General features: G+C 41.1%; 2 protein-coding genes across 6 annotated transcripts in view; one reads left to right on the forward strand and one right to left on the reverse strand.

Moving 5' to 3' along the window:
• The first annotated feature begins 1206 nt into the window (after window positions 1–1206).
• On the forward strand, window positions 1207–3820 carry LOC105452680 (galactosylgalactosylxylosylprotein 3-beta-glucuronosyltransferase I). 2 transcript variants are annotated; one of them, XM_011694011.1, is made up of 4 exons: window positions 1207–1381; window positions 2197–2723; window positions 2850–3146; window positions 3249–3820. In XM_011694011.1, exons 1-4 carry the CDS (start codon window positions 1255–1257, stop codon window positions 3345–3347), a joined length of 1050 nt encoding a protein of 349 aa, XP_011692313.1. In that variant the 5' UTR covers window positions 1207–1254; the 3' UTR covers window positions 3348–3820. The 2 variants fall into 2 exon arrangements, with proteins under 2 accessions (XP_011692313.1, XP_011692314.1); XM_011694012.1 differs by having other exon boundaries at window positions 1302–1377.
• Window positions 3821–3918: 98 nt separating this feature from the next.
• Window positions 3919–15457, reverse strand: part of LOC105452681 (fasciclin-2) — a 93021-nt gene continuing 81482 nt past the window's right edge. For 3 of the 4 annotated variants that reach the window (XM_011694016.1, XM_011694015.1, XM_011694014.1), the window contains 4 exons: window positions 11465–11596; window positions 10879–10948; window positions 10172–10297; window positions 3919–8043 (listed from right to left, as the gene is read on the reverse strand). In XM_011694016.1, coding sequence (XP_011692318.1) covers window positions 7902–8043; window positions 10172–10297; window positions 10879–10948; window positions 11465–11596 — 470 coding nt within the window. In that variant the 3' untranslated portion in view covers window positions 3919–7901. The remainder of the gene's footprint in view (window positions 8044–10171; window positions 10298–10878; window positions 10949–11464; window positions 11597–15457) is intronic. The other variant, XM_011694017.1, reaches the window with a different exon arrangement.

A 15457-nucleotide genomic window follows, 5' to 3' on the forward strand; every position in this document is an offset into this window, starting at 1 on the left:
GCGCCGTTTGCGTGCCGTCGCGCGCGCAAAAACGGGGATACACGACGAACGTTGTAGGAGGAGTAAACCGGAGGAGCGACGCGCTCGTTCCGTCGCGGCCGTCGCAGTGGCCGGTGTGGTGGCTGCGCGGCGCGATACCCTCGCTACTTCGCCAGCGGAGCGGACCAGCCAGCCAAAACCAGCCTCCCTCCAGCTGTCCCCTACCACCCTGTTCTTACCCCGTCTCACCCCTCTCTGCCCCTCGCTGTACCGTTGCTGACTGCTTCAGACTGGTCGCTGACTGTCCTAGGAAGAGCGTACGCGTGACCGTGGCACGCGCGTGCCCCGGCATGCGCCCTCGATACGCGCCGCGCGAGCCTCTCACGGGTCGCGATCACCCTTGGCGTCATCTGGAGTTGCGCGAACACACTAGCCAGGGGTGGCTACCCTCTCTTCTCTTTCTCAAAACGGTACCTACACTCGCGTATACGAAGAGATGTTGTAGAATTAAAAATCTGAAAAATTGTTAAACTGAATTTAAATTCTAAATTCAGCTCTTTAAAAGCTGAGAGAATCAATAATTATTTTAGCGAATAAAAAATAAGATTACAGAACGCGCTAAATTAATAATGGTAATTCGAAACATTTTAATTCAAAATTTTATTTATCATGCAGTGAAAGAACTTTAATTCGCAAATGTTTATAACTATATGTATAAGCTTGCTTGCTAATAGAATTTTTCGTTTTACAATGTCGCAATGTAACCATCTGCATAAAACAAGAATCACTGATCTATTAGGCATTTTTATCTCCTCACGATACGTTATCATCATCTAGTAATGCAGTATAAATAATAATTATTACGATAAATTTAAATTTATCATGTAGTAAATTTGTAGTAAAATTATATGGATTAAAAGAAAAGTCTATGAATCACGACAAATGATGATAATGTCTTTCTTAATTTTACATTAAGATACAATTTTTATTTATGCAAATGTTCGTTCTCATTAACAAATCAAAATCAAAAGGTCTGTGACCGATGAGACAATTTTAAATTAATCGTTCGACCTATCGACCTCTAATTATATTGCGATGACAATTTGAAAGTCTCGAGTGTCGCGCGAAGACGGTGCTGTATCGCTCGAGCGGGAGCTGCGGGAGCAAATTGAACCGACGGGGGAACCTTGATAAGCTGCCATGATACTTCCAGCAGGTCTCTCTGCTTGCAGCAGCGCGATCGGTTAGGCAGAACAGTGTCATGGCGCGACAACGATGACCGGGAGTGTGTTCCTCGTCGACGAATCCAGTACGAAGGCCAGTATGTTGGGCGGATTTCGCTGCAACAGTGCTTTCGTGACAATAATCCTGCTCAATGTTATCGTCTTCCAAAGCATCGTATGTGAGTTCACCTAGTTATCGCGGTTTTCTCGTTGCCACGAGTAACCTACGACCATACCGTCCGCATCCACGCGTTTGACAACACGAGTAAGCGAGTCGGCGCGCGCACGACGCATGTTTGGCACGAGATTCGACTATCGTTCAGTCTGATTTTTTTCTTATTTTTAGTTAAATGATAGCTTTATACACTTTCTTTCGCGTGAATTAATTAACAGAAGTGTAGAAATTAAAAAAATTACGAGACCACCGTGTAGTAAGATTATTACCTAAATATGCATCGCAACATGATCAAATTGTGATAAAATTTGAGCGATTACATTATCAAGGGATTCTGAACAAATGTTTTGAATGACGAGAGATACGAATCGCTCTTGACTTTAATACATTTGAAGTTGTTCTGATAAAATCATCAATATTGTAATAATCATAATTTCAATCAGAGAGGATCCTCTCCGATTTCAATAAGCAGATCGCGGAGAAAAGAGAAATTACGGTTGCATAAGTGGTGCTACGCAATATCCACGCTCTGTCCGTAGTATCGCGATTACAAGCAATTTGTACAGCATATTCGCAAGCGCGGATTATTGTCGGTTACGCTGAAACGCCGTCCCTGGTGACGTCATAATACCTTGGCTATTTATAATGCGCGCCGCGTCTTCGTAATGACTCGCCTTTCCCTCGAATTCCTTTCACGCGTATATCATTTTCGCCGTTTATTGCGATACGTCATCACCGCGAGTTTCGGGCGAATCGAATTGTAGGTATCAAGTAAACGATCGTTTACCAATAAATAACTCCGACTGTCCTTTCACGCAGATTATCAGGAACACAGAAAATGGCAGGAGATCAGGTCCAAGCTGGAGCCGGTGATAGAGGATCTGCGGGACATGCAGGGGCTGACGGACAGCTTGCTGAAGAGGCTGGAGGCGACCGGCCTCTTCATCGAGAACGTCCGCGGACGGAACGACGGTAGCCGGCCGATGATCTACGCGATCACGCCCACATTCGCCAGGCCGGTGCAGAAGGCCGAGCTCACCCGTTTGGCGCAGACATTCCTCCACGTGCCCAACTTCCACTGGATCGTCGTGGAAGACGCGCCGCAGAAGACCGCCCTGGTCACCCGGTTCCTGGAGACCAGTGGCCTAATCTACACTCATCTGTCCGCGGCGACCCCGCCAAATTACAAGCTCGGCAGGAACGATCCGAACTGGAAGAAGCCGCGCGGGGTCGAGCAACGGAACGCGGCGCTAAGGTGGCTCAGGGAAAATCTCAAGACGTCCAACAAAGGCGTCGTCTACTTTGCCGACGATGACAATACTTACTCTGTCAAACTCTTCCGTGAGGTGAGGCTCCCCTGCTGAGAAGGATGGTTTCCCTTAGATAAGATCAATGTTATAACGCGATCATTTTTGTGACACTTTAATTATTTTTTGTTCTCTCCTCCTTTATATAATGTTTTTTATTTTCAGATGGAGAAAATACAAAGAGTCGGTGTTTGGCCGGTCGGTCTGGTCGGCGGTCTAATGGTAGAGAAGCCTATTTGCAACAACGCCACTAATAAAGTGATCGGTTTTAATGCGGCGTGGAAACCGGACCGGCCGTTTCCGCTTGACATGGCAGCCTTTGCCATTAATCTCGAGTTATTACTCGAGCACAAGGACGCTTGGTTCTCGTACGACGTGCAAGGTGGCTACCAGGAGAGCGAGATACTTAGGCAAATCGTCACGAAGGATCAATTGGAGCCACTGGCGGACTGTTGCACGAAGGTAATCGCAATGATCGCAAGTGAATCGAGAGATTTATTTGGAATTTTGATAAAAGAAATTAAGAAATACTCGGAAATCACTTCGAATCTTGTATATTTTTAGGTGTACGTGTGGCATACCCGAACGGAACCGCCGTTACTGAACGTTGAAAACATATTGATTAAGAAAGGTAAGCGTTCCAATGCCGGCATTGAGGTATAAACACAGAAGAGAAGGTTGTGCTCGTCCACATGCAACGCTGGCGTGCTCTCTTTTATTTCCTTGGAAATCGGTGATCTAATTTTATATTATAAATTTGTTGATATTGATATTTTTTAAGCATAGAAAAGATATAGGGCCAACGAAGGGTATAGACGCTCTTTTCATCGCGTCTTGCATATGTATACACATATAGAATAATACATTGCCATTCTGTATAGCTGCTTGTAGTTGCAGATGTAGTAGCGATGATAAAGAACAAATATTATCGAATAATTCTAGTGAATTATTTTTCTTTGAATCTCGAAGAATTATGTGATATTGCGATGTGCTTTGGACTATTAATTCGCATGTGCCACGTTTCGTCGTAACGAATCAATGATCTTTCGCTATCCTTATGACAACCAGAACGAGTTCTATCTTGTTATATCGCGTCTTTACCCATTTTTATAAACAAAATAAAAAGTTGTATCTAATGACTATTGTAATAAAGTTTTTAGAGGAAAACTAGAGGGAGAGAAGAGAGAGACGCGGGTTTTCATCCCTGTCGATCCATCCATCCTCACCTTGAAAACGTTTTTTCACTTTTATTCGAGAGCACGATTTCTTGTCGCGTACAGAAAAAGCATTACATAAAAAATACGCCTTACATCTACGGAACTTTAATACTCGTAATTATCTCCAGATCGGAAGATGCGCACTAATACTTTTTTTTTGTGGGAAGCTACTTGTTAAGGATTTACAGGCTTTTGGCAACGGATACAAAATAGCTGGAGGTGCTAGAAACGATGACGCGTCTCGCTCGCCGATGCGAAGTCGCCGCGCGACATCCGTGAATGTCCCGCGACTCGTTTATTTTCCATGTACATATATATCTTTTTTTTGTATAATATATATATATTTATTTATATGTATTCATTGACTTACGTACTAATAAGTACTATGGTATTTGGCAAATTCTCTCTGTACGTAAAAAAGCTATCTGCACGGAAGGCGTGTTCGCGAACACGAGGAAGCGTCGCCGGCTTTCGACGTATCAACAGGTGCAATGATATAGTATCCGAACGTTCTCGCTTCTAGGATTTTCTACATTCTTGTTCTTTCCCTCTCTACGGTTCTACATAGAAATCTTCGCTTTGCAAAATTAACGACCGGCCGTAGTTAATTCAAAATTTAATTTCAACGATAATTCGCTTATTTTCGAGAAAGGAGAGACGAAGGAGGTCGGTTGCTCGAATTGCATTCACAGCTAAATCGATGTTCGTAAAATCTTTCTGGAATCTGCGCGCTAGAGCAAAAACATTTTCGAATTATCTGAATTTATCATCGCACCTGTCCACACAGTAAATGTTGTTACAACACGTTATTCCTCGTCGGATGTGAACCGCCCATAGCTCGAGTTTCCGCGAGCACACGCATTCCGCGACTCTCGTGTGCATGGTTTCTCTAGAACCTACCAAAACTTCCCTAAGGATTTATCCTCGAATACGTCTTACAATTAAGGGAGAAAACGTTTACAAGCATTTACAAAAAACTTATCACATTTTAAACTGCGTTTCTTTCTGCAAAAGCCATCTTAGACATTAGGACAAGAGCGGTACGTTTCCTTTTACTCGCTATAATCGGATATATTAATTATATGGCAGCTTTCTGGATGTCATGCACGCGCGCACACACACACTCTCTCTCGCGGATCATAAAATCCGAATGGCAAGTGTGAATCTGCAAGGGACTTGAACACTCGCCACGGCAAATTCCGTTTGCTTTTGATTACCCTATACATATACGTATTCGGAGAGACTTAGCGTCAAGATGACACGTTGAAATTTCGTCAGAAATTTATTATAATTCGTCCCGCCTAATATCCGCTCTATGCTGCGAGTAGAGTGTTTACTTCCTACGTTTTCTTTATCACCGTATGAACAACCGCAATTGATCACCGTAATCATAGTGACTTCTGCAATGTCAATACAAATACAGTGTCGCAAGAGCCTATCTTCATCTTGTCTTCTCCAACTTCTAAAGAACGAAGTTTTTTTTTATCCTTAGAAAAGGAAGAATTTTTTAGAAATGTAATAAAACATAAAAAAAGGTAATAAAAAAAAAGATGAGCTGCTCTTACTCGTCTCACGAGGTAACTGTAACGTTAAACACATACGTTACACTATCACGATTAAAAAAAAAAATAAAGTTAATTGAGAGCTTATCTCACTCGAGGTAATATGAAGTAAAGGTATAAATATACAAGGGTGGTTATGATTATATAAATGTACGAAGAACGAACGAGAGCTCGCTACAAGGATATGCGAGATTTTAAGTAGTAATTCACTCATAACTATAAATGGTCACACGCATGATCGTAAGACTCAACAGAGAACACACGCGCGCATTGGGAACAACACAATGCGCGATCGGCGACTTAAATGATGAAAAAGATGCATTTCGATAGTTGGCTTTCAGCTACCTGAACGTTGGTTTTCCGTTGATTTGACAATATGAAAGAAGTCAGTCTTCTCGGATTTAAAAAGAACAATGACAAACTGATTGAACGTTACGATCACGGAGTCGGGAATTTACGAGAATAAAAGCGTGTCGCGAATACATATCGCGTATGTACGTGAAAGCTATCTACCGTTTACGTCTCTCGATTGACGAGAGTCGCGCCTAATCGAAAGACGTGGAAGAAGAATGAGGTATGAGCGTGAGAGGGAAGAGAGAGACGTTATATAGATTGTTCAAGGTGTATGTACAATTTCGAAGGTTGCCGCAAAATCGCGCACCTTCGTTTAGAAGAGAGAGTTTTCTCTGTTGGCGGAGTATAAAAGCAACACTCACATTCCTAAACATTCTGAAAATAGAGAGCGGCCCGTTTACATGACTTTTACAAGGTGCGATTTTGTTTTTTTTTTATACGAACACTGGAGACGGGCGATTCAGTGTCGCAATTAAATTGAATCAAAACTAAAATAAAATTTTATCGCACTAAAATAATTGCAAAATCAATACATTGAAAGTAAACGTAACAGTTGATAAATAAATAAATAAAAAAAAACATTTCATCTCTGAGTCAAAGACTAGAACGACGATAAATTTTGCTCTCCATTTTCATCTTGTCCAAAAATACCTCAATTCTTTCATTACCGGAATTAAGATATGTCTTGTTGAAAGATTTCCAAAGAATCTTAAAATCTTAGAATCTTTTCCTAATCGAATATTCAATGTTAAAAAGATTAAAAAGAATCTTTTCGTAATGACGAATTGAAGTTGCCTGGATGTAACAATGAAGAATACGAGCGTTGCATTTTCACGCAATTGTACTTTTTTTAAAAATGCAATATTCTTTTCGAACACAAAGTTTTTTCTTTTCTTTTTCTTCTTCACGCGCAACAGAGTACGACTTTCCGAGCGGCCTTCTTGAAGCCGCGCGCGACAAAGGACGCGATACTACTACCCAGCGTACTAGACTGTGATAATCTAAAAGGTGCCTCGAAGCGTTCATCTAAATCGATCAGTCGACCTCTACCAATTGCACGACGAATTTTTGTACATTCTTCTTGCCAGCTCCTTCTTCTTCTGTTCGCACGAGCGATCTCTATACCTGTACTCCTCGTTTCCTTGCATTATACGTTACAATTATATCCGTATAATTTCCTCCTAAGAGCAACTACCGTGAGTAAGCTTCGCTTACTTCCGTACTTCTCGTTTTCGTAAGCTATCGATTATCCGTGCTCCTTCGCATGCTTCGGCGAGTATACACTGACGGGACAAAAGAGTTAAAGACTTGCTTTTATGCTCAAGGTAACAAACCTTCCAAACGTGACATATTCGTCGACAAAAACTACCTCGAATCCTCTTTTATGTTATTTTCGAGCGATCTTGCTACGGTCAAAGCGCTAGCAAAATACTGCGATCAAATTGTTTTATTTTCCCTTTTTTTTTTTCACTTTAATCGTATCTTAACGTGTTTCACAGCTAAAAGTGCAGCGGAGGATATGTCAGGTTTTCAAAGTTTGCGCCTCTCTTGAGCGGTTTAGCTTACCTTACACGCGAAATCAGACGTGCAGCGAGAACCTCGTGGCAAAGTAATAAGCGAAGGATAAGTTCACCGACGGGTAGGGAGCGCTTCCAGGGGCTTCTACGAGGAAGTGTAGGCGGCAAGTGTATCGCGGTACACGAGGTAAGAGGTTTTTCGAGAGGGAGGAAAGGCGGGTCGGTGCGCGACCGTGAAACCGCGCAACGTTTTGACGGCGAAACGAAAAACGGAGGCTCGGGCAGAGAGACTCGGCGCTGAACGGCGCGAGAGGAACTCGCGGGCGAGGCTCTACCTCATCCGGAAAAAATTTCCCAGCGGAAGCCGAATCGCTAAGATCTCTCGTCCTCCAAGCGAACGAGCTCGTGAACGTACGAACGATGATCCCCGCTCTGCGCGTCCATCTTTTCGTTTCTTGCTTTTTCATTTTCTTGGGTTTCTTTTTTTTTTTTTTCGAGAACACTTCAGCCGGAAACCGCGCTGCGTTTCCGGAATGATTTTTACAATCTAGTACGCCGGAAGAATATCTAGACGGCCGAGTCCTTGCCGACGAAGCCGGTCTTGGAGACGGACCTCTTGCCGTCGAAGGTGATGGAGGTCTCCCGGCGCAGTCCGGAGTCGATGATCGGCGTGATCTTCTTCTCCTCCTTCAGTGGCTCCTTCTCGTCTCTGCAAAAGCGTCAAGATAACATTTGTTGGAGCACCATGATTCCCGACGTCGGATTAACTTCTAATACCGGGCAGAAAAAAAAAATTAGAAAAAGGAGAGAGCATGTTCCATATGCGGCGCGTGGTGCGACATCGAATATACACGTCAGGCATGCTGTCACTCGCAAAGTAAAAGAACTGTCGCAGCGAGAGAGGCTTCGGAGAAACGATGCATCTCCCTCTGCACGGTTCTATATATGCCACTTTCGATATCGAGATCGACAAATCCCGGAGGGATCTGCGTTTATTACGATTCTGAGGGAGACTTGTAGCTGGTCCAAGCAAGGAACAGCGTTCAATTTTCTGAGCGTGCACATGCACAAAGTACACAAAAGAATAAAAAAGAATTTCTATTTCTTTTTTTTAATCTTTTTAAAGTAATAATGTATGAATGTAATCAAGTAATTATGCTATATTTTTTTATACTTTAAATAAAACTTTTTTAATTCTAAAAATATCTTCTCACTTTTATTAATATATAACATATATATATATATTTTAATATATATATTTTAATATATAACATATATATATATACCTATATATTTTTTTATAACTTGTGCTTTGTATATGATGCCTGCGTTTTTTTTTGTTGAGGAAATAAAACTCAAACGACCGTTAAACGAAATCCGTGAATACCGTTAAAAATATCGAATCATTGAACGGGACAGCTATTTTCTTCATTTTCAGAAACAACGAAATATTTAATTGAGCTCTGAAATAATTAGAGAAAAAAATAAAAAAATATATGAGATAAAAATGCTTATAAAATTCCATATTTTTTAAATAATTATATAAATTATGTCTATTTTCGTTATATTTTCGTCCAAATCATAATATATTATAATCCAAAGAATCGATATTTTTGCCCTTTCCTCGGCACATGATATTTAATAATTTTCTTATTTTTTTGTTAATTTACTTCCGTTCAAGATATATCGAGTTGTTATAGTGAGCGTTATACTCGCAGTGCTATTTGCGCTTCATTCAAAGCACAAAACTAGCAGGTCGAGAAGAAGACTCGCATACTCGCATACTTGTTGCAACATTGTGCGGTGACGGAACGGACTAGAGAGAATTAAGGACAAAGTGAGCGTTATATTCCAAAGTGTATCGTGCATGCGGCATAGCCAAAGCTCAGACGAGTAACAGCAATCTCTAGGCGCGTTATTACGAAATAGCACTATAAAGCGTGTCCAGTCGAGGGCAGCATTCGACACTAAAATAACAATCTAGCGAACATGATATCGAGTTTACAAATGAAAATTTATTCGAAATTAATTTATTCACGAGTAAGAACTGTAGGCAAGAAAAATTACTATATTTTCTCTTTTTTTTAGACTATTTCTTTCATATAAAACATTTAAAAAATTCTTTTTATCTCTGATTCATTACATTAGTCGCTAAATTTCTGGAACATATAAAATATATTGATAAAGTAATCAGCAGTAATTTTTTTTTTAATTTCACGTTTACTAATTTTTTTTTTACATTATGTATGAGTATTCCCGTGCGCTTTTGCATTTTGCTGAAAAAGGTGAAAAACGAGATACGCGATCCATTGTATGCTACACGGCCCTCGTCGAACTTATCCATAATCCATCCTATTGGACGTTAAAAAAGGGAGAGATATAATGTGCCATTGCCTATGCGTAGCCACGACTGGATACGGATGCCGGGCGTAGCGCAAACGTGTAAAAAATAAACGTGTTGCAGGTACGAGGAATGGTTGGCGGCACAACGAATGCGTTCAACGGATCGAACGTGTTTTCTTCCATGCTCGTCGAATTCTCTTTGATGCGTATCGAACGATTTCCCTTACGAGGACGGTTCATCAACGCCGAGTCGGACGAGTTTCAGCGGTGGGATACCGTCGTCGCTCGGGGAAGTCAGGAAACTAAAGTATGCAGAAAGAGAATAAGAGAAAAAAAGAGAGAGTGAGAGAGAGAGAGAGAAATAAATTGGAAAAGAAAGATAAAAAAAGATAGAAAAAAAATGTCATGCAAAGTGAAAAGCTGTGTCGGAAAAGCCCCTTCGTGAGGGGCCATGCTTCTTACTGATTTCGCTTATATATCGTTTTCTCTCTTACATGGCTGTGTGTTTGACCAATCTAATGGTATTTTTTCCACTACCCGAGTCTGGGATGGCCGTGACCCCGGCGACATTGGCCATTTTTTGGTCGCAATACGGCAATGGAAACCGCCAACCGTAAAGACTACCGATAAAAAGAAAAAAAAGAGAAAAATACGAGAGGTGTCAAAGTGTTGTCTCTGTGTTGTCGGCCGGCGGGCTACTCTCTAACATTTATAGTGTATCGCGACTCTACTACCGTCATCGCACTCCACTGTCGTCCCTTCTGTCGCGCGAGACGCGATTATGCGGGGACAAATCGCACGATCGCGCCTCGTCGCAGAATCGCGCGGGTAACGCGGGAGAGAATTCCCGATGCACTCTGACACGCATTTAAATCCAATCGAATTATCGGTGAAAGGAAGAAGAAACGCAGACTCGACGGGTCGAGAAAGATCGAAGAGACAAAAGAAAAAAAAAAGAGAAACCGTTCCGAACGTGTGAACGAAAGTTCAATGACGGGTGCAAAGTTCGATAACATAATAAAGTAGCGCTAGACTTGCCAAAGCACAATGTAGAATACATATGTAGTAGTATAAACGAGATGCGGTAGATTGTAAGAAGTATATATATATATATATCCAAAAAAGAAGAGTATCTCATAATACATATATATTCAGAGTACCGTTGCGCAAATTTTGAGTATTCGGGGAGAGAGAAACTCACCTGCCGAGTTTCGTGTCCTCCTCGTCGACTGGTTTCCGCCGAGATCGTTCGCGCACGTAGTTGATAATTCCTAAAACGCAAAATTTAGACAAATATTATTGCGGCAAAATGACATTAACAATTACACCGGAGAGATGTACAAGATATTTCAATATTCGTAAATTCGTGAAACGATGTCAATTATATCGCGTTTAAATTTCTATATCTCCGCGCGCGTTTGACACATTTTTTTATGAGTCACTTAAAAAAGCATTATGTTAAAAAGCTTTTATCATGTTTTAACTGATGCAATTTTCGTTTTAATATTAAATCTGTTCCTAAATTTGTCAAAATTACGTATTTTCACAGTCGAACTCCAAAAACATAAATCGAAATGACATAGTTAGCCGTAATTAGAGTTAATCAGAGAGCTTCATTATTGAACGACGTGATTGGCACATAACTACGTACGTGATGAACGTAAATTAACAATAATCGCGAGCGCGAATTGAACTTCGATATTTCCCATTGTACAAACACATAACGCGAGAGTGGTCTATCAATGATCTGCTCAAGCGGCGGCTTGATGATTTAACGCTGGCCTCACCTGTCTTGCGCACGCAGCAGCAGGTGGCATCGATGATGGTAAAGATGATGAATATCGTCGCGAGGACAATGCCGATTATGGCTCCGCTCGATAACAACGGGCCTTGATGCTGCAGCACGCTGGTATCTACACCTTGAAAGACGATAAAAGCATATCGTTTTTAAACGTATCCAACGTGTGGCACGCGTGTGTATATGTATATATCGCAGTCCGTTAGTGCAAAAGCGATACTGAACGATGTTTGGTGATGGTTAACAATCGGTTGTATTTGTACATACGTCGGTGATATACACGTCGTGGAAAGCGGAAGGGTGCGATAAGACATGCTTGAGAAAACGTACTGGTATGTTTTTTTTTCTTCGATCTAACAGAGAATCATTATTGCAGTATTACAATTATTACATTATCATTATTATATTACAAATTATTAAATAATTGATATGAAAAAATTATCAGTCAATTTTACGACGCCAATAGTTGCAATTTTGTAGCAATTGTAACATGGTAATCGCCCGTTTAAGCTTAAAATACACGATTCTGCAATAGCTAACATTGCAGATAATTAATTTAAAATAATTATTGAACGTTAATAAACTATTAGATATTAAACAGTGTTATTAAACAGTATTAGCGGTTACATCATTAATGTCAATATATTATTGAATAAATGTATGATATAATGTTAAACACACGAGATAAAATTCTCTCACGTCGATACAGTAATCAAGATAATTACTTCTCGAGTGTCGACCGCAGTGTCGCATCACCAAACACGTTCCACGTAACAATCATATTTTAGTCTCCTGAAAAGAAACAAGATCTCGGCGGGGTTGTATGGGGGTGGGGGTGGGGGGATGCGGCAAAAATCCGTCTTTATCAAAGGAGGAAACCAAAAACCAGAAGGCAACAACGACAAGACATACAAGTGGTGATTGTCGGTTAAGGAGACACAGAGTGTGTATGTATAAGTGTGCAAATGCGTGTGTGTATATGTATGGTTTGTGTATATGTGTATGTTACACACCGTTAATGGATCGCGATAATTAGCACACTGCAGAGCGTAGAAGCGATAGAAAGTCTCGTCTCGCAACATCACACACAACACGAGCTGTGCTAAAAAGCCTAAGGGAGAGGGAAGGAGAGAGGAAAAGCGGGGACGAGGGAAAAAAAGCTCATTCACTAGCCTCCCACAAACCGATGTTAGTCTCTACGCGCCACTAGTCTAAAAGTGCTACCTCCACACAAAAAGCCCCTCCACTGTGAGTGCCTCGCATTTAGTTCTGTCTCATTCATTCGATCTCACTCACTCTCTCTCTCTCTCTCTCTCTCTCTCTCTCTCTCTCTCTCTCTCTCTCTCTCTCTCTCCCTCTTCCCTCATTCGCTCGCTGCCAGTCTTCAACAGAGCTCTCAACTACGTTAGTTAGCGGCCAACATCTTGCACTTGCTTGTACTTTAAGGGGATATTTACCGTTTTTTTCGGCGGCGCGCGTCGCTTCCCGTGGTTTATTTTTATCATGATAATTATGAAAATAAAGAGGCGATAATGTATGATAAGCGAAAAAATAAACAAGACCGCCGAAAAAGAAACCATCTCAAATTGCAGACGCGCGGCCAAAAGGGCCTCTCTCAGCAGCTGATTCCCAGATTAAAATCCGTCCCGTCTCCTTCCTTTTGTCTCGTCACTCCGTGGCTCGGGAAAATCGATCAATTTTGGCACGGTATACAATTTGAAGGTGGCTTCTCCGCTGGCTCGGATTTGTCCATCCGTATTGTTTTTTTTCTCCTTAGACACTCACATATATTTCTTCTTTTTTTTTCGTCGTTCCGTATTTACAATATTGAATGTTTTCGCACAGGAAAGAACGAGTTTATACGAGTTTATCCTCCTCATAAATACGAACATAGTAGGCACTAGGCTAGTACATATCCTTAGACGTATGTAAATGATTTATCTACCTATCTATCTATCTATCTATGTATATTCTTTATATTTATTTATATATATATATGTTTGTACATATACGTTTATATCGTATATACGTGTATCATGTTACGTGTGTGTCTGTATGTATGTTTGTGTATCTGTGGTGTGTAAATATATACCCTTCGGAAGATACGAGCGGAGTCCACGGTACCGTAATAAAAAATAAAAAAAAAGGGAAGAAAACGGAGAAGAACACAAGGGGATCCCACTACGCGCGATCATCGGACGTCTTGTGAAAACAACCGGAGCGGCAACCGAAGAACCGAACGGCCGCGTTGAAATTCGATTTCGCATTCCGGTCTATTTTCGATCCGTGTCGTAACGTGCCGTTAGCCTCCGAGTCGGCGCCATTGTCTCTTAAACCTGGACAATCCGTGTACCTTCTGCAACCCGAAGTAAACAGCGGCACGTACACTACCCTTTTCTTCTTCCTCCACCGGAAAAAAAAACTGCGCCGTTTACGGATTACGGAAAAAAATAACGCGTCAAAAAGGGAAAAAAATTAAAGTGTATTACAACTTTTATTAACACTCTGGTTTCCGTAAGCAACTTGAGTGTTTTTCTTTCTCCGAGACGCAAAAGTGTTTCAGTTTTGTAGAGATTCAGTTTAACGGCGCTGGTAAATCTCGGAAATCCGAACCTCATAATGATTAAACAAGATAACAGAATAGAAAAAGGCTGAAAGAATCCGTAAAAAATGCACTAATGAGCTGGCGGAAAGGCTTTTCCGAAGACAGAGACGGCTGTTTATTATTAACCGAGCCACACGCGAGCGAAACGCGATTTTGTACGTGAACCTTCAGGCACTCACTTATAACGTCTGAAGAGTTAATATATTCCGTTATAGTATAATCAGTTAATTAAGGAACAACAGTGGGAGAAAATACAGACTATATATCTAAATACATGATCAAGAAGATAGAAAAGATAATACGGCATAATAAAAGTTAATAATTTAAAACGGCATTGAATACACCAAAAGGCGTTATTTAACCACGAGTTTTGAAGGTGCAAATCTATCAACTGGTGGAACAACATATAAAAACGCTTATAATATCTTTTATCAATATTCTAATATATGTATTAAATGTATATTAATAATGTATTAAATATATCAAAAGTAAACCCTTTTATCATCAAGAAGAAAATCGTTAGTAAATTTAATTTTATGCAAATAAATATCGTTTCTCGTTGAATAATATTTTAACTGATTTACGTATTTCGACAGATAAAATGACATTGACGGAAAATTTATTAAACGATTAAAATCTGAAAAAAATTACTTAGTAAAGCGATTTTAATATACTTTGCCAGTGAAGGAGTTAAAATAACGCCTTTTCGCTGCGCGATTTCGAGGACTTGATACTGCGAAAACCATGCGCGGCCCATCGGAAATAGATCGTGAAGAATATCGCGCTTATGTTTCTGCGTTTCTCGCCCTCTCGTCGTTCCAGTTCTCCGGCGTTTATCCTCTCGACGCGGTTTTCTTTAACGCGACGGCTATTTATAAGCGACGCGGCCGGTGGCGTGGCACCCGGCACCGCCGGAAATTTCCACCAACGGATCCGCGAGAACGAAGACCTATTCCGTCGCTCTTCTCGTTCGCGTTTCCTTGTTTCTATCTCCCCCACGAAGTCGCGCGTGGGTACTCGAGGATGGACCCGGCGCATCAGCCAGCGCAAACACACGGGCTCTCTCCCGCTCTCGAGCGATTCATTTGTACGCGCGCGGAGAGATTATCTCCGTATAACGAGAAACACTCCAGCTGCTGCAGCCGTTTGTTGCTGCCGGCAAACTTCTTGCTTCAACACAGGCACGTTCAGATTGCGTGTATATATTTGACGTGTATTATTTCGGCGCGCCTCTTGAGAAACGTTTTGCGAAACGCGACTATGTATTTATACCGCAACTTTGATAGCATTGAAAGTGACAATCGCGGCGTGAGTAACAAAGGCAAAGAAAGACGCGTTTCAGAAATTCAGTTAAACAAATTGGAATCAAGAAAGAAA

The sequence above is a fragment of the Wasmannia auropunctata genome, unplaced genomic scaffold, assembly GCF_000956235.1.
Source record: "Wasmannia auropunctata unplaced genomic scaffold, wasmannia.A_1.0 LD336026.1, whole genome shotgun sequence".
NCBI lineage: Eukaryota > Metazoa > Arthropoda > Insecta > Hymenoptera > Formicidae > Wasmannia > Wasmannia auropunctata.

Bases quoted from the DNA above. Each gene is read 5' to 3' on its own strand.
- LOC105452680 (XM_011694011.1), top strand. From the start codon at position 1,255: ATGACCGGGAGTGTGTTCCTCGTCGACGAATCCAGTACGAAGGCCAGT. The intron at 2,724-2,849 runs GTGAGGCTCCCC...TTTTATTTTCAG, and splicing joins CTGTCAAACTCTTCCGTGAG to ATGGAGAAAATACAAAGAGT. The intron at 3,147-3,248 runs GTAATCGCAATG...GTATATTTTTAG, and splicing joins TGGCGGACTGTTGCACGAAG to GTGTACGTGTGGCATACCCG.